Source organism: Crocodylus porosus, unplaced genomic scaffold (assembly GCF_001723895.1).
Source record: "Crocodylus porosus isolate Cpor-Errol unplaced genomic scaffold, CroPor_comp1, whole genome shotgun sequence".
NCBI classification, from domain to species: domain Eukaryota; kingdom Metazoa; phylum Chordata; order Crocodylia; family Crocodylidae; genus Crocodylus; species Crocodylus porosus.
Genome location: NW_017728886.1, coordinates 150369875 through 150389071, shown reverse-complemented (window position 1 = coordinate 150389071; position 19197 = coordinate 150369875). Strand labels below are relative to the sequence as shown.

Below are 19197 nucleotides of genomic sequence, written 5' to 3'. Positions count from 1 at the left end.
AGAGCACAGGGAGAGTGAAAAAATCTCCCTTTCTCATGTGGTTTGCATACAAGCCATCTGATCAACACAGCATGCTACATGGATGCCCTCGACTGGAGCACTGTAACCACAGAATAAATAAGTCATTTGTTTGGAAAAATAATGAGAGAGAGAAATTCAAGTTTTGAGGCACAGCAGATGCAGATTCCAACTACAATTATGTTCCACACTCCTCTACTAGGTCTGCAAGGCTGCACTTGGCTGGAACTGTTATATCACAAACACAGGCATATCACTTCAACAGCACCGAATGAAAGGACTGTATTTTATAACAGGTGTCTTCAGTCACTTGTCCACATAGCTCCCTGGTGCAAAAAGGCAAATGGGACTTTTGCATATGCAGCAGGACCACATGGAAGTTTTGCTAGAGCTATTTAAGCAGCCACTTTTAAAACTTCATCCCATTGCAAACAAGCCTATTTTCCTTCTCCAGCCATGATAAAGATAACTAAGCCAGGTCCACACCGCACATTCACCATACCAGGCAATGAGGCAATGCCCCCACCCTGGCAATACACAGCACTGATCCACACAGGCTACCTCCCAGACCAGAAGCAGTGCTGCCCTCCAGGGCTCTCAGCAGGACTAATCATCTTGAGCAGGTGCAGCAGGGATATGGTGTTGCATCATTTTCTAATATACTACCAGTGTGTGGGACAGGATTACCTTCTGCTGTCTCATCCAGTTCAAGCAGTCACTGGTAACATGTCTAGTGTACTCATCCCAGCCTGAGCCACTCTGAGAGGAAAAGCAGCCAGCACCCTTAGAGCTGGCCCTCCGTGTGCGGGGAATACTTATGGCTTTCAACAGGGCACGCATTTGCTCTTGAAGCTGAAGCAGCCTGAAAAAGGGAAAGGAAACAGCTAACTAACACCAAGACAATATTTGGAAAGTAGGTAAGCTTAGGAATTCATACCTGCTCCTGAACCAATAAGCATGCACACTATCTCCAACCATTTAGATTTGGAAAGAATCTTGATAAAAATTTCAAGATGACCACTAAGTAGGAAACTTTGGGAGAAGTTTAAGACTGCAGGGCATATCTACTGGGTTTTTTTGGTGGGTTTTTTTTTTTTTTTTTGCAGCAAGACGTATTTTCCATGAGGAAGGATAAGGCATGTATAAGTGCATGGCAAATAATAACTTCTGTTAAACTCCACAGCAGAAATGCCCACATATTTAACACCCATGTTAAGTTCTCTTTTCCAACTGCATAGAGGCTTGGCTTCCCCCCTAAGTTCAACATGCAAAATGTGTATTATATCTTTAAAAAAAAAAAAGGAGGAATAAAATAGTGCTAAGTTTTTCAGGCCAAAGAGTCTGTACCACAAGGAAAGGTTCTGGTCTCAGTTACAGCAGAACAAATACAGAGTAAATTCACAAATGTCAGGGGTATTACTCCAGATTTACTCTTGTGTGAATGAGATCAGCACCATCTCACTCACTGAACAGGTACAATGTGAAGGTTCTCTGTTTGCAGTGGGACAGAAGTATGGTCCCCCCATTCAGTCACCTTTTCTGATACATATCACAGGGCTGGCCCATTTCCCTCAGCTCTCGGATCAGTCCACTGAGGATATCCATTTGGTCATTAGCTTGTGCAAGACACTCTTCCAGATCTCGGTTTCCTCGAATCTGAACTCCATCTCCATATTTCAGTTCCTAAAATGAAAACATGTGATGCATAAATCCAAGCTCAATGCTTTTTCTTTTTTTTTTTTGTAATAGACAGAGATCTGTCGTACCAGGAGTAACTACAGATAAAAGATGACAGTTTTCACATTTAGGGACCTGTCAATTTTAACTGGTAATGGATCAATTAATATGAAATAAATGTGGATTAAAAAGTATCATGATCATTTTAAAATCTGACTTTATTTCTGAATTCTTTGTTCATATTTTAAAAACAATAATTATTAATATTATTACTTTAATTTTCCCACTAATGTAACTTGCAAGTACTATAGGTACAAACCCAAACTTTCCAAAAAATAAGGTTCCACAAACTTTAGGTTTCCTTAGAAAATACTATACCCAAGTATGGATTTTTCTCACAATAAAAAATGCTTCCATATTTGCTCCCAATGATTGTATTTCCCACCTTCCTGTAGTTAAAATAATCGTCAATCTATTGACAGTCTCAGTCAATGTCAGAACAGCCACCGATTTCAGAGCTGAGAAGTTATCCCAGAAGCCAAGTGCTAAAGCCCTTACATGGCAGGGTTGTCTTGTACTTTTTAGCTTTCTGCTAAACATTATACCCGATTCACACCAGAGAGCACCTGGGGTGCTGGGAATCATGGTCACAGCCTCTCTCCCTATAGGATGCAGTATGCATTCCCTCTGAATGGAGCCAGCTATCCTGACCAGGGATGGAGCAGCAGCAAAGCTATGGCAGCCCTACTTCTGTTCCTTCCAGGCACTGCACAAAGGCCAGCATGACTGTCTGTGCCACCTCACAAAGCCAGACTACACACATCCTCTGCAGACATGGTCATCTCTGCCAGTACTACTTTAGTACTCAGAGAGGAAAAGCCTGACAGACTTTGCTTCTTGGTTCCAAAAGAATAAAAATTAGTGTACTTACTTGAATAGAAGATGACCCTGACTATAAGACAACCCCCTAATAACCATACTCTATATGTGGAAAATTTATAAATTTATTATTTTCCAGGTTTAGAATCTAATCACTGGAGGTTTGTCTTGAATTCTGCCTCCTTCCAACTGCTACAGCAGGGAAAATAAAATCTGAAGGGGCAGGCAGCCCTTTGATCTCAGATTCCCCACAACTTTTTCCCTTGGCAGCCCCCTTCCCCTTCTCCTTACAGTCAGACACTGTTCTCCCTATGCACATAGAAGTGAGGAGGAAATCTGAAAACAATAACCTTGAAATTAAATATGGCTGTTTAATTAAACATGGCTAACAATTTGCATATAGTACTTATGTACTTAGCTCATCCAGAATTGATGTTATCTTTTTTTGAAACTGCTGCAAGTTTTAACCCAGGGACTCCATAAACACACTGTAGGGCAGCACTTTGGTACCTACTTATATGTAGAGCAAACTATGCATGATATTAGTCCAAAGCCAAAGTCTCATGATTTATCACACAGTTCATTGGGCTGGACCCCACCAGAGTCAACAGTATTACAAGCCATGGTGAAGCCACAGCTCAGCACTTCTCAGTATGTGTGCATACTCCACATACCCCCCACAGAGGACCCATATGCTAATTAGCCCCCACTGGAGGGTGGAACCAGGTGTTCTTGTTATAAGTCTGGGGATGCTCCAAAAATTTGCATGCAGATGATGCACAGGGCAACCTGGGCCAGCTTAACCTCATGGAGGGCAGGGCCACATTAATCATATGTGACAGGCTGAGAAAGGAGGCAACAGAGGGATTCTGGGTGAAATGGGTGCAATGTGGTGGCTCACCATGATTTGAAAAAGAGTCAGCAATGAGGGGGACTGCACTTAATGGGCACTATTCAGATGGGCTGGATTAACCTATTTTTGTGGTAGGTTCCCATCAGCGTATTTGCCCAATGGGTCATATGTTTTATAACTATGCTCAGTGTTGGTTGCATTTAATCAGCTTCATATCTGGTTTCATTATTGAGCACATGCTGCTTTCAGCAGCAGTTTAATGATAAACAGTGTCCTCAGTGACATTTCCTTGTATGGAATTATAAAGACAGGGCATTTTCCCTCTGTACCAACTGGGGGAAAAAACCTTGTCTTGTATACAAGTAAATGCAGTAAACAGCACAACACATGACACTGAGCTGGAATCAATGATTTCCTTGTTTTAATGCTGCTGAAATATATGGTTTCATGTACTAAAAGAAGCAATATTTACTCTGGAAGAGACATTTACATAAAACTTGCACATATGAATAACAATTCAGGAAAGGAAACAAATGGCTGACCCACAGAGATCATTCATTCCCAGAGCTCACAGAAGGTTTTAACATTTCCTTTCAATAACAGCAGCTGCAAAAGCTGTGCACCTAACTCAGATCTCAGTGCTTCATGACATACTCGGCACCCTAAGCTCCCTTTAAGCTTCAATGGGAATTCAAGGTGCTTTGCTCTTGACAGGACTGAATGTAATTCCTTCATTGTAAATCCAAAATAATTCCATGAAAGACCACGGACCAAGCCTGGATCTAGAGTGCTGTAGTTTCCAAGTAAAACTGGACTCAATGGCTGCATTTAGACAAGCTTGGATATGTAGTATGTGGCACCACAGACCCATCTGTGCACCGCCCAAAACCAGACCCTGGCTGGCTGGAGCCACACTCTGGCTGCCAGCCAGGCTTCCTTTCATGGCTGCAGCTCCAGGAGGTCTTCAGGACTTCAGATAAGGATACTGGGGACAGCACAGATGCTGGCCCCAGCCTCCTCTACCCTACCCAGGGTAACCTGCTGTGCACCACAGCATGTGTGATATGGGCATTCTCCAGGGAAAAAGGCATGCGGCTGCTACTTGTCCCTGGGGAAATAAATGTCCACACTCATCTGGACGTGCCCAATACGTTTGAGAAGCAGCACTTAAAGAACGCTTATTTTAGTTTCATATGCCCGTATCAATCATTAAAAACACATAAAAGAGATTCAGCAGGATTTTTCTGAGCGATTCAAGTTCATGGCAGCTGCAGCTCAGAAAAGTCTCACACAATAAATTTTGGAGGAATATATAGTGGCAATACCATTATTAATAATGACAACTTGCATTGGCTATGGCCTTAATCTAAAACTAAAAATTAGAACTAGTGGAATTTGACTGCAATCAAGACAAAGAAAAGTCTCTTTCCTTAACCAGACAATCTGGATATTCTGAATTTTTCAAATGGCTCTGCTGAAAATTCAACTGCAAATGAAAGCAGAGGATCGCACAAGGCCATTCCAGCCCAATAAATGAAAGGTAAGCTTGCCCTTACAAATCATATGAAGGGAATCAATATGAAAAGAAAAAGATGGGTTTTTTTTCAGAATTTGAGTTAACGTTGTGAAAGGGATGGTATACCATTCCCTATAACATTAATATTCATGCACAAGAAGCATAATACAAGGGGACTCACAGGTTGTACTATGAGCTCTGCACGCATCAGGCAATCCGAACAATTATGCAAAAGGTCCTGAATGGTGTTCTGACGTCTGGACATTGTGCCGGTGCCATTTTGCCTGGAGGAAAAAAAATACGAGCAACAGTGAAGTGTGGGATTAACCAAGCATCAGTTTAAAAAGATTTACAGGAGTACATGCTCCAAACAAGTTAAGAAGAATTGTATGAAATAATAAATATAGTCCAGCTTCATAAAGACCAATGCGTTTCTTGCCCCTCCTATTTTATTCTTCAGTGAAGCTACAATGCATCACATCATAAGAAATTGTGGGAACAGATATAAATTTTATAAGCACACGCATATGGCTGTTTCACCAGAGACTTGAGCAGAAACAAGCAGCTTGTGCTGGAAAAAAGAGAAAGTTTTGATGGCAGCGCAAATAGTCTTGACAATACCAGAGGCACTTATTCAAAGTATGCAAGAGTAACAGTGAATTGTTCCTCTGAAATCCAGGATAAAATATAGCCTGTGTCTTGTACGCTACTCTGAGCCTGGTTCTGAATTCTGTGTTTGGGAATTGAACCTTCTACAAATGATCATATGGAACAGCATACTCTTAGCTCTAGAAGTATTACTGGAATTTTTGCAACAGCGAGCTGAAGTGAGTCAAGTATCCTTGACATCTGAAGCTAGTACAGTCACTCATGAGGCAAATCAAGAATGGTGAAGGTGACTCAGTGAATGTCTCTGTTCTACCAAGTAACAAAAGACAACTTTCAAGGCTCTAACCTTGTATGAAAATAAGGAAACCCAAGTTAGGTGGCCGGATCAAAGTGGAGATGCCCTGCTGAGCATTAGCTGAGCGCTGAGTAGCATCTACTATATTTTCCCTTTCTCCCACAGATCCTTCCATCAGAGGGTACACATCAGAGGGTACAAGATTGCTTCATCAGTGTTCGTCCATGCTGGGATTCAGCCACCAGAGTGAGCCAGAGCTAGCTGAATTTGGGCGAAGTCCTTCAAGCTGAGAACCACTCCTAACTATCTGAGTCAAAGCCCTTAGACAAGCACAGACAATTTCCAGACTCATTTACCTAAAACACACATTAACCACTGGTAGGAGACACAAGAAAATGTATAAACTTCCCAGCCTCACCCAGTTCAGTGTATTGTGCTCACAGTATGTCACATTTTCCCATTCCAAATCACTAAACGCCCAGATCTTTAAGATAAGTTGTCCCACTCGTGCCACAAAGGCCACTCATGTGACCATGCAACGCTGCAGTTTTTGAAATCAATGGGAATCCTTCTGTTGCCTTCAGTGGACTTTGACCAGGACCTATAATAAAATATAAGCCCAAATTCTTCCCAGCATTTGGGCTGATCAACAAATGCAGTTAAATTTGGAAGGATCAATGTGTAGGGAAACCTTTACGTGAAAGAGTTTATGTAGAAATTCCTGTGCTACGTCTGCCTCCCTGGAGCAGGCAAAGGGGACCTGATTGGGCAAAGAGATACAATCTCCCTGTGCCCTGCCAATCTGCAGCTGCAATGGTAGCTACTTTCGATCACTGGCATTCAAAATCATTTAGGACATCCTAATTTGGAAACTTGTAGCTTATTCAAGGGGGTGCAGCCTGAAGTAAAACAGCCAGGAGTGGAGAAGCACAAAAAAGATCTAAAGCTGACTCTGGACACACCTCGTTCCCAAGCTGCTTCTGCACTCTTTGGCTGCAACAAAGGAATGGATACTGACTGTGTTGTGCACTCCTGCATATTTTGAAACCAGACTAAAGAAAACAATGTTGAAAAGCTAACTGTTACAAGCTGGAGTTTAAGCCAGCCCTCACAGCACCCTCCTTTTCTATACCCATAACATTATGTGGGCTGAGCTGTTGTCTTTGGACCCATAGGCACCTGACATCAAAGATGACTTTCCACCCATAATTATTCACCCTCATAAAAAGTCAAACACAAAAATGGAATGATTTCTTTCAACAAGCTTTGTTTTTGAGTAATTTCTCTTACTAGCTTGTGAAAGCAGTATTTCCCTCCAAGAGTAAAACGCCTTAAAAGCATGAGTAAGGAACCTGCTCTGGCCCTGGTGTTCATCAGCATAGCTCCATTGACTTCAGTTGCACTCCACTGACTTCAAAGTGCCAAAATGATCCACACTAATAGAGGTGAGGCCCAAAGAATGCATAAAAATTTAAAAGGCTCCTTTGTATCACATGCAGGACTTTAAGAATCACAGAAAAATAATATCCTTTCCACATAAACCAGCTACTAAACTAAGGTAGATGACAAAACAAATACAAGTCCATGGAGTTCTCTCTCCCATGTATTTACAGGCATGTACTGATCAAGGAAGACATCCCTGTATCTAGATCATAAGCCCCTACCCAAATGTAGATAGATGCCTTTCTGTATGATATGGGGTTGTCTGTTGTAGCTGTGTTGGTCTAAAGACATTGGCAGACAACATTCTTCGGGTAAATGTGATATCTTTAATAGAGCAACTAAATAGTTGGAAAAATGTTCTTTGCAAGCTTTCAGGCTCAAACACCGTTCTTCAGGCATAGGGAGAGTCTGCTGATGTTATGTGTTCTCTATATGGTATACTGGCTTCTTTTCCACCATGGAGAACACATAACACCAGCAGACTCTCCCTATGCCTGAAGAAGGAAGGGTGTTTGAGCCTGAAAGTTTGCAAGGAACAATTTTTCCCAATTATTTAGTTGGTCTAATAAAATATATCACATTTACACAAAGAACCTTGCCTTTCTGTATGATACGCTTTAGTAAAATGCAAATTATTGGGCTCAGCAGAGCAAACAAAGAGTGTAATGCAATGAAGTATTACAGGAGGTCAGACTAGATGTTCTAATGGTCCCCTCTGCTCTTTAACTCAATGAATTTATGGAAAGGTTCTGCATATCACTAGACTGATGGTTAGTACTGGATCCTATATTGGTACGATGCTGTAGTTCCATTAAGTCCAGGGAATTAGACTGACATTGGAAGAGGATTAACTCGAACAAAGAGATATTGATGCTCAAGAAGAGTGTAAGTTCACTTTCTAAAAAATGTATGAATGCATAATTATACTCTGTACTAATGGAACACCTGCACTCACCTATATTGATACATAAAAACCACCACAATGGAGACTGCCAGTTCTATGAGCTAACAACGGGAACAAATTTGGAATAAATACAAAATTTAAAACCAAAGACAGTAGAAGACAGTTTAGATTTGGATTATGCAGAGCTCTTAAGAAAACTCAGGAAGTGCAAATACAGAAATGGAAAAAAAAAGAAAAGCTTAACATTAATTGAAAGATAAAAGAACTATCAGAGACTGAAAGGAAGAGAAAAAAAAGAACATAAGACTCCTCTGGACATGTAATTGGGTTAAGGGAGCCCTGTTGATGGAAGATAGATATCCATTTTCATGTATATTTTAGGGCAGTGGTTCTCAACCTTTTTTTGTACCAGGACTCATTTGTAAAAATTGATGGCCAGTCCCAACCCAATGTCCCTCATTCCTGGCCTGCTGTCCCCAGGCCCCAGCCCACCAGTGGGTGGGGCATGGGGGGCCCCAAGCAGCCCTTTGCAGGCTGGAACTCTGCCAGCTCACAAGGGAGAAGCTATGCTTTCCCATGTTTTTTTCCTTTAAAGGAAAATCCATTTATTAAAGTTTGTTGGTCCAGTTTTAAAGTTTGTTCACAACCCTTTTATATATGCCGGTGATCCACTTTTGGGTCATCACCCACAGGTTGAGAATGCTGTTTTAGAGGTTTAGATGCATCTTTAAATGCTAAATTTGTTATCTGATAAGTTGGATTTGTGAATAAAGTTAAAAAACACCACAATAGCACAAAACAAATTCAACTTTCTATTTATTTATGTAGTGTGTGTTGTGCGCGCACACGCGTGTGCACGTGCATGCACATGCGCACATAAAATATGTATATGTGTATGTATAATGTGTTCTTCTCTGTCATAATAATGAGGGAAACTATATGATCTTGGCCACTATGAGAGGCAGCATATACATATTGCCCATATAACCACCCTTCTACTTAGTTTAGAAGAACCTGCAATTTATACAATCTCCACTTAGGCAGAGATGGAAAAAATAGCAGAGGTCAAGCCTTTTCTCAGCGTTACAACATTAACATATATTCATTCTTATTAAATCTATGCATTTAGGGGATGATTCACAACTATTACTCCAGTTTTATGTAAGTGTAAATTAATTAAAGCCCACAGAATTATAATGGCATAAAAAGAATAACTCAATGGAAAATCAGAATCTAGGTCTGGAATATGTTTAATCACCTTCTGAGGTCTTACACTAGAATATTTATTTTAAAAGACACTCATGACTTTCCAGCAGGGTGGGTACCATGTTTGAGCATTCAATTATTCTGTACCCATCTAAACAACAGAGCTGCTTTTGATGCTTGGGAAATGAAGCTTTTAATAAATAGCCTGGAATCCTCTACTTCTCAGGAGGCCCATCCTCCTCCATCCCAAGAGGAACAGCAGGAGTGACCAAGCCATAGTCTCTTCAAGTTCTGTTCCTTGTATATGGAAGGCTCATATTTTCTCCATGCATTCAGATGAAACAGTTTGTTCCTCTGCTACACTGCTCCTCCATTCTTCCAGGAAGAACAAGATGGAGGTGCCAGAAAATCGCTGTCGTAAGCAGCCTTTGTATAGGATGAGCAAGGACGAAAGATTTCTCCACAGCGTCCCACCCTTGCCTGAGGGCTGATCACTACCAACATGAATCTCAAGATTTTATAACCAAGTTTTCGCATGAGCCTGAACAGCATCTCACACAGTGGAGCCCAATCCCATAACAATGAATGTTAAATGATAACAATTATGTCCACAGCTCTCAAGGGTGGAAAACAAGGAAGCAGTGTTGTCCCCATTTTTAAAATGCAACAACACAGAAACTCCCAAGGCCACACAATGAATCAGTGTCAGAACTGAGATAAAAGTAAGTCTCTAGGACACAATGCATGTCATTAAAATTTTCTAACAGGAGGAAGTAGCCTAAAGAGGTCTTAAAGCATGTTTTTTTACAAACTGAATTATCTTCTGGAAGTACTTGATCTTTGAGCCTCAACTTCTGGCTAAGGTGCTGTGATGCAGGACTCAATGGATGAGCAAACAGTTATACAGTTCTTCTGCACTGCCAGGATACCTGCAGCTCTTAAAAACCTGCATGTCCTCAGTGTAAATTAAGGACGTCTAAGAGCTGCTCTGAGTGCTGTAAAGTGTTAACAGATCTCAAAGGGCTGTTATACCAGCCAAGGCATCAATGTAGCAACAGTTCAGCCAAATCTCTACTACACAATGGCAGCTCCACAACTCCTTTATACCCACAGAACAAAAAAATGTGGATGCATTAGGGCCAAAGATTTGGCCTAGATTTAAGGGGGAACACACCAGAAAGATAGAATTAGTAGAAAAGGTAAACATTTGCTCCAGAGAAACACATTTTCCTCTTCTAAAATTTAAAGCAAAAAACTATATTTATCTCCGGCTCAAAATATCAACCAGTTCCCATCTCTAAGGCCACACCTCAAAAACCCCCTCATATTCTCACCCCCACAAACTTGTTTGAACATGCAACAGATTCATCAAGGGAATACTTGATATTCTCAGTCTGCATTAGTTAAAACACAAAACAAAACCCTGAACTGGATTTCAAACTCCAGGACCAAATGCTGCATACACCATTATTAAAAGACTACTAAAATACTGTATTTACTTCATGCTACTTATGTTCCTGACACTGGACAGATATGCTCACAACAAACATTAGCAAAAGTCAGGAACTAGATGTCATGAACTCTACATATGTATAGGAAAATCCAACAAAATAGAGGTATGTGTAAATAGGTAGCTATATGCCTATCCATGCTATTGAAATAGATGTCACCTAAAATTAAAATACTAGAAAACAAGGCTGTTTTCCCTAGAAGGTGAATGACAGTAGCAAAGTAACATATTCAGAAGTGGAACAGAATTTCACTTCTGTAACTACCAATTTTTGCATATTAAGTCCTCAAATGAGAAGGCTTAATACCCACTTAGAAATAAGGAACATCCTCAATTCAAAAGAAATTGAGGGGACCAGTGTATCTTGGAAGGGGGGTGAAGGGTGAACTTTTGGTATTTTTCAGGACTGGCCCTTAATTCTGTCATGGAGAAAGAATAGAAACTAGAGAGGGAAAGTCAATGTGGCACTGAAGTCAATGGCAAATCTCACACCAACTTTAGTGGTATCAAGACTGGCCTTCAGTCTTGCAGACCTTAACTCATGCAAAGCTCCACCAGTTTTGTGGGAGTGTTTTATGAATGAAATCTGCAGAGTTAATCAGTAGGAACAACAATACCTTTTTTAAAAAGCTCTATTTGCTGGTTGTATTATACTTCACTAGTATTTACCCAGATAAAGCTCTCTCCCATTTTTTAAGTCTAGGATAGCTTGTTGTTGGGACCAAAGGTGCTAGTTTAGTAAGCAGATGTAGAAATATACCTCCTTTAGAGATCCACCTCTTGAAAGTGGATTCCTTTCCCTTCATAGGAAAGATTTTATTCTTTCAAATCCAGCTTGTAAGGGAAGCATTGTTACCCATGCTCTCTAAAAAGGCCAGTTATTATAGACACAGTCCAGTTTTCCTACCTTCCACACTACTTCAGTGCCTGCTTTGCTGCAGCTTTTACTATATTTTGCTGGAACAGGTTTCTTCTTTCCTGATGCAAATACAGTAATTCATTATGCTAGTTTGTGGCGCACTTGGCAAGACAGCTGTTTTCTTTTATTTCTATTTTCTCTCATGCTCTCTTTTTTTTTTTGCTACTCTCTAACAACTCTGTGCTATAAAGGGACAGCAATCAGTATCAGTGCAAAGGAGACATGTGGCTCCTCCCCCTATTGTTCAGGACCCTGGGAAGTATGGCCTGGACAAAAGAAAATTTGAAACTTGCTTTCCTTATTTGTAGTAGTATTGAAGTGATATTGTAGTCATGCAGGTCCAAGGAATATGTAAGAGAAGGATTTTTTGTGGGGATGATATCTTTCCTTGGACCAAGAGTATACAGCTGGTCCAATAGGAGATACCACTACCCAAAATCCTTGCTGCACTTATTACCTGGACCATCACAACTACAACATCATTCCAACTGTATGCAGTTGGTTCAATAAAAGATAATCGCTCAAAAAAGTCATTGCCTCATTCCTGTTTTGACCAGCTGTGGATAGTTAGTCCAGGGCCTCCATGTGAATTTCCTGCTGCCTTGCAACTGGCAGCTTGTGGAAGCTGGAGTCAACTTCAGCTAGTACATGAATTTGGATTTACGGCCAAGTCTCAGGTGCCTGACAATTTGGATTGACAGATAACATTGCCTAACTTGCCACTGTCTCTTCTCCCTTCCCTTATTGTATCCTGGATTTTACCAATATAAGCAAAGCCCTAACTAAGCAACTGATAGCTGCACTGGGAGTTTACTGGTGGTATGATTCACTGTCAAACAAAGTATCTGTACTCAGAGTTCCCAGGAGATCAGAAGCTGGGAATGTTGCAAAAGCAGCTTGCTCAGCCTTAGGGTAGGGAGGGCCTGTGAGTAATATGCAGCTCAGTGTGAACAACTTTGGCAGAATACACCCCCAAGGGAGCAGGAAGGAGTCCCAAATGGAACCTGACTGCATTTATGATTAAGGTACAGTAGCGTTAGTCTTTAAGAAGAAAAAAAAGAGGGGTTTTGTCATGTCAGCATTTCTAAGTTTTGGCATAAAAGCTGCCAATGTGAATGCAGTTTATACAAATCTATTAAAGAGTTTATCATGGCCCTGATCCTGCCCACTCACTACATACACAATCCTCACTGATAGCAACAGAAATCCTGTACACAGTGCACATTACTTCCTAGTTCTACAGCAATAGAAGTATAATTTATGTGCATTTTAGATGAATTCTAACTAAAAGAATCATTGATTTAATGAAATACCAACGCTTCAACTATACTCCCTAGTGCATAGGAAAGATATTTAATGTTTAAAAAAAGAACTATTTAAAACCTACTGAACAATCACCTCCTGTCTTTATATTATACATTTCCTACACTCCTGAAGCGCTGTTGGAATGTCTAGATGGTGGGACCAGAATTATGGAAATAAGGTTCCGTGAGGAGACCTCCTGATGAAGTCAAGAGGCATTTTTAGTGCAAACCCCAGGTAGGAATAGGCCCTATCAATAAAAAAAAATAAAAAAGAAAGCAATGATATGCCCTTTAGGATAAATGAAAGGATGTTAAGACAAGGTTACTAATATTAAAGACGCCAGGCTAAGTTCATCTTGAAATAGTTTGCCTACTTATATTATTAGTAAAATTTAAGAAAACAAAACACATAAACAAAAAATTGAAGGAGTCTAGATTATAAAGGAATAGATTCTCTACTCGTAGATCAAGAAAACCTGCAAAGGAATTGCAATGAAGCCGATGTAATTACACTAGGTAAAACCTGTGAAGGTCAATTTGCATGTATAACTTCAGATGAAAGTGTAAGGCATTTGCAGTAGGATCTTATTGGCAGAACAGACACTTAAAAAAACCCCATACCTCAGCTTTTGGTCTTGGAATTAAGGGCATTTATAGATGTGCTCCAGGAGTAGGGGGTGTTCTAATTAAAGCACCCGGAGCGTCATATGTATCTGCATCCCCATGCTGAAAAATGGCAGCAGGGGTGCTTTAACTAAAGCTTGTTGAATGAGCTTTTAGTTAAAGTGCCCCCACTGCCACTTTTCAGCACAGGGACGCCGATACACAAGACGCCAGAGTCTGCTGGAGTGCGGTAATTACCACACTCCAGCAGACTCAATTAATGGAGTCTAAATACGTATAGGCACCCTATACATATATGTACTGCATCAAGGAATCCCAAGTGCCTGTTGACGTTATATGTCCCTAGTGCAATATTTGATTGTTGCCTATATATACAGTAATTGAGATTTGAAACATGAATAGGTATTATAAAGTATTTTATTACTATAGATGATTTCAAAATAATATAGCAGTATGGACTAACAGTTATTCATCACAACCTATACAGAGAAGCCTCAAAATAAATAAACTAAGAACTGGAAGTCTGAGCACGAGTCACAGGAACCAGACAATGCATAGCTTTGTTTATTGTTGCATTGCCCTCTCTCAAAGGATATGCACCTGAGCAGAGTTGTAAGTGCAGGCTGTGCAATCTCTTTTCACTTCCCTTTTATGGATTTACTTGATTTAACATTTAACAGTTGTATGTTCTTGTTTGATGTATATGTGTACTTATGGTGTGCCTGAGCTGGAATAAAAAAGCACTGGCAATACAATGGGAAGTTAAAGTGCTGGATTTGTTATAGATGGTTCAACACTGGTGCAGGCAGCACCAATGCACAATCAAAATAAATTCTTCCTGCTATTTTTCACTCAAGGTAATCATTAATCAGAGGAATTAGGTGAAAACACCTTTTGCATATACTCTGACAACAGCACTTAGTTTTTTCTTTAAACATGGGCCACATATCATACTCCATAACACTTCTGAACATACACCGGTATCAGCGAGAGCAGAATTTCGTTGTTAACCCTGAGCTGGAGTCAGAATTCCCTCCTCCCTGTGGAATCTACTCATCTGGAATGTTACAGAATCAGGACTTTAAGTTACAAAGGCTGACAGAGATAAGAAAGACATGCATGAGCAAATAAAACCTATTCAACCTGGTCTGCACTAGATTTATTCTTTAAAATTTTAAGTGCTTAACTATAATGCTTAGTGATGTGATTTTTTTTCTTTTACTGGCATACTGACAAGCAGTAGGAGTCCTTAGTACAGTTATATACTGGTATATGGCACTTTGTATCAGTAAAGTTTATTTTGCTTTACAAAATCAGAATGAGCTATATTGTTAATGCTATTTTATACCAGGATAAACACATCTACACATTCTTCTGCTTTTTAACCCTGCCATCTTGCATCTATCCATCTAGTATGTAACTCCATCAGAGAAACTGAATAGGGAGTTAAGAAGCGATCTAAGCAGCAATTAAACAATCCCATAGTTGCACTCTGGAGGCTAAGAAAAATTAGCTTTCTTAGGACAAAAAAAGACTGCAAGCTCTACTGTATCAAAATACTGTCTAACGTTTATTTAAATCAGTGTCGGCTTAAACCTAGTTTGCAGCAGTATCAATAAACCAAACTTGTTTATAAATTAATTCTTCTAAAGGACCACCTCCACTTATGCCAAGGGCCAGCCATCAATGGAGCAGGAGTGACTACAAGAGATTTATGTTAAAAATCTACAGAGAGATGACATTTAACTCCGTAGTAACATTTCTACAGAGAATTTGAAGAGTGAGGAAACGTAGATGAAAAGTGGAACCACACACTTTTCACAAAGGGTTCTGTACTGCAAGATGCACAACAAAGTGGAGCTGGATTTGGAAAAAGTAAAGCTGGGGGTTCAAGACAGACTCCAAGCCAGCCCTGGAGAAGCTGCTTGCCAGGGTTTAATGCTGAAGGAACCTGATGGAAAGCAAAGAGCAAAAGTGACTGTCTGCTCTCTGCCCGCTCACCCACACAGACGCCATTACAGGACAGCCTCAGGTGCTTATATTATGGGAGGTGAAAACATTACTTCTGCTGGCTCTCAGCCCTCCAGCCTGCTAACACTCACTGGCACAACATTAAAAAGCTCCCCCTCCACCTAACCAGTAAATCCAAAACACAAGGCAACTGGCCCTTCCCAGGGCACTAAAAAAATAAACTAAAAATCCCTCCTGTGCTGCAGGGTTGGGGAAAAAAGAGAGACCTATCTTTTTCTTTCACTTCTTTTATTCCATCAAGAGACGGCTTGGGGCTGCGGCTTCTCTCTGCAGCCCAGGGAGCTTTGCTTAGCCCCGACAAGTGCCACTTTGGGGAAATGCAATACCTTTTCTTAGACCAAGTCAACAAGCTGGAAAACTCTTCTTCCAACTATGTCGCGCACAGCACACAAATGCCCTTTTGGCGGGGGGGTGGGGGGGATACATCTCTTTGACGGGGCTCTGCCCTTTTAACCAGTCTATGTGGGCTGAACTTCTGCTCTGTTCTGGGTAGAGCCCGGTTTGGTGGGCCCAACCTGTCTCTTCTGTTACAGGTACAGACCAGTTTCCGATCGCTTGTACCTGTAAAAGTCTCCTGTCTGTCTCTGGCCTTTGAGTTGGTCTCATCACAGGTACCCCAAGACCCTTGTCTGCCTATGTCCCTTCTCGGACCAACCCGGCTGCAACCTGCCAGACAAGGGCTTGGGGGCTTTGTAATGACAGGAGCGGGAAGCAGCCGAGATGTCCACTCGGAGGGGCAGCATCTGCACGGTAAGAAATGAGGGTGGGAAGGGAGTCGCGTCGCGCCTGTCCGAGCTGCCAGGGCGCAGGGAAGAAGGACGAGGGCACGGACAGGAGGGGAGGGGAAGGGGTGGGGAGCATCCTGCTTGCTGCCCCTGCCCGCAGAGCTGGGCCAGGCCAGGACCAGGCGGGGGCGCCTACCCGTATCCGTCCATGCCTATATCCCCTCCGTAGCTCTTGTAGTAGTAGGTCTTGTGGGTGTGCGTGTGCCCCCCGCCGCCGCCGCCGCCGCCCACCACATGGGAGCTGAGCTCGTAGCGCACGTCCGTGCCCGAGTCGGCCCGCGCCATCCTGCCCAGCGTACTGAGCCGCGGCTGCGACCCGCCGTTCACGCTCATGGTTCCCGCGGGCACCGGCCAGGCTGCAGCTCCGTCTCCTCCCGCGGGCTGAGGAAAGGCGAGGCCACACCTTCGGGGCGCCGCTTTAAAGTCCCCGCGAGACCCGCCCGCGCCCGCCCCGCGCCTCGTCTGCTGCGCGGGCAGCGCCCTTCGGACAGGCCTCACGGGCACCGCTGTGTAGTGGGCGTTTAAACAGTGTTTAGCAATGTGTGGGGCGAACAGGGGGCTCTAGGTGAATCTGGTCTCTTTTCTATTCACCCAAAGAGCCTCGTCTGCGTGCGGCCTCACACCCACACGGCTCCAACCTGCACCGCTGTAGCAGGGTATAGTGGACATTTTTAAAAATATTCATCAGTGTATAATCAACATTTTTAAAATGTGCATCAATGTATAGTGGACATTTTTAAAAATGTTCATCCGTGTATAACATGAACTGTTCCAAACAGGTATCCAGGTTGTAGCCGTATTGGTCTAGAGGAAAAAAAGCAACCAGGACTTGTGGTAGAGGTGATCTCTTTTGTTTAGACCAACTACATTTTTGCAAAAAAACCCAACGCAATCTTCAATTGCAAGCTTTTCGGCGCAAACACCCTTCTTCGGGCATTGGAGAAAAGACTGTAAGAGGTCTCCTGGGTAGAAATGGAAGTTGATATTTCATAGAAGAGTTGTAGGCATTGGTGACGTGTAGGGGGTGCACGCAGGTGCACGTGCAACCCCTGTGATTGGTGGTGCACTCCTGGCATTGACTGCTGCCACCTTTGCCAGCAGGTGGTCACCAGTCACCACCTCCCTCCCCCGCCAGCACCGGCGGCACCTGCAGGCGGTCACCGAACACCACTGGCTGCCACTGACACTGCTGGCAGCGTCTGCAGGTGGTTGCCACCCTACCCCCCACCGCCAACACTGCCATGGCTGCCTGAGGGAGCTCCCTGCTCACCACCACCAGGCCCTCTCAGAGGTTGAGAGAGGCCCGGGCCACTTCCATTTTTTGAGGCTTCCGGTATATTAAAAGAAATATTAATTCATAGTGCACTACAGGCGGTGTGGCCCGGTAAATGGGCCCGTGAATGAGAGGCCTGGGCCAAATGGTCCTTCTGGCCCCCCCGTGATAGGCCTTGACCACCACTACCACTGTCCGCAGGCAGTCGCCGTGCCCCCCCCCAGCTTCTGTGGATACACGTCATTCATGGTTGAAGGTGTGGTAAAATCTGTTTGGAACAGACTCATAGTAGAGACAAGCTCTTTTATTAGACCAACTATATTTTTTCACAACACATTATTTTTAATTGCAAGCTTTCAGGCACAAACACCCTTCATTGGGCTTTGGAGAAAAGTTTGTAAAAGTTCTCCTCGGTAGAAATGAAAGTTCATATTTCATAGGATTGCACAGAGGAGTCAATAGGTGGAATATTCCTTTGGGCACTCAGTTCATAGCTGGTATGGAGCCTCTCATCTCTTGTGAGGTTCTGTGATGATGCAAATTACCTTGAAACAAAGGCAGGGGCAGTCTCAGGGTTCAGGTGATCACAGTCTCTTCCTATGAAATACAAACTTTCATGTCTATTCAGAAGGACTTTCACAATCTTTTCTGCTATGCTTGAAGAAAGGTGCTTGTGCCCGACAGCTTGCAATTAAAGATTTTTTTTTTGCAAAAATGTAGTTGGTCTAATAAAACACATAATTTCTGCCACGAGATCTGATCCCAAATGTAGGATCATTTCTGAGGGGTGTTGGTTGTAACTTGGTTTAAGGGCACAGCCAGACAAGGTTCTTTGGGTAAATCCAGTCTCTTATGACACCAACTCAAATTGCTGGAAAAGTTCTAAAATGACAAAATGCTAAGAAGAATTTTTCCAACCATTGGAGTTGGTCTAATAAAAGATATTTTTTAAGGCATGCAGGTTGTTGCCAACTTGGTCTAGAGGCAAAAGGAATTAGAAGTTGTGGAAGAGGCGTATCTTTTATTAGAGCAACTAGATATTTGCAAACAAATTATTTTATTTATTTGCAAATGTATTATTTTTTGAGGCAGCTAATTGATGCAGCATTATGCCAAACCCAAGTCACTCACAGGGAATCCTTTTAATTGACTTTTGGGTTTGCTGTCAGCACTTTCTTTTGATGGCTTGCCTCAAAATAAAGACATGATTCAACTTTTATGACCCAGTTCTCATTCACTCACTGCCTTAGAGTGAGCAATATAAAGTAAATAATGATATTCATTTGCATGTGTATTAGCATATTTTCCATGTACAATAGTTTTTCAGCAAATATGATAATTTCATATTTAA

The 19197-nt window shown here is 42.0% G+C and overlaps 1 protein-coding gene across 3 annotated transcripts in view; it reads right to left on the bottom strand.

The window, feature by feature from the left end:
• DSP (desmoplakin) overlaps positions 1–16944 on the bottom strand; it is a 49307-nt gene extending 32363 nt beyond the window's left edge. For all 3 annotated transcript variants that reach the window (XM_019543043.1, XM_019543051.1, XM_019543057.1), the window contains exons 1-4: positions 16710–16944; positions 5125–5227; positions 1553–1701; positions 706–880 (exon numbers count right to left, since the gene is read on the bottom strand). In XM_019543043.1, the coding sequence (XP_019398588.1) occupies positions 706–880; positions 1553–1701; positions 5125–5227; positions 16710–16906 (624 nt within the window). In that variant the 5' untranslated portion in view covers positions 16907–16944. The remainder of the gene's footprint in view (positions 1–705; positions 881–1552; positions 1702–5124; positions 5228–16709) is intronic.
• Between the last annotated feature and the right edge of the window lie 2253 nt (positions 16945–19197).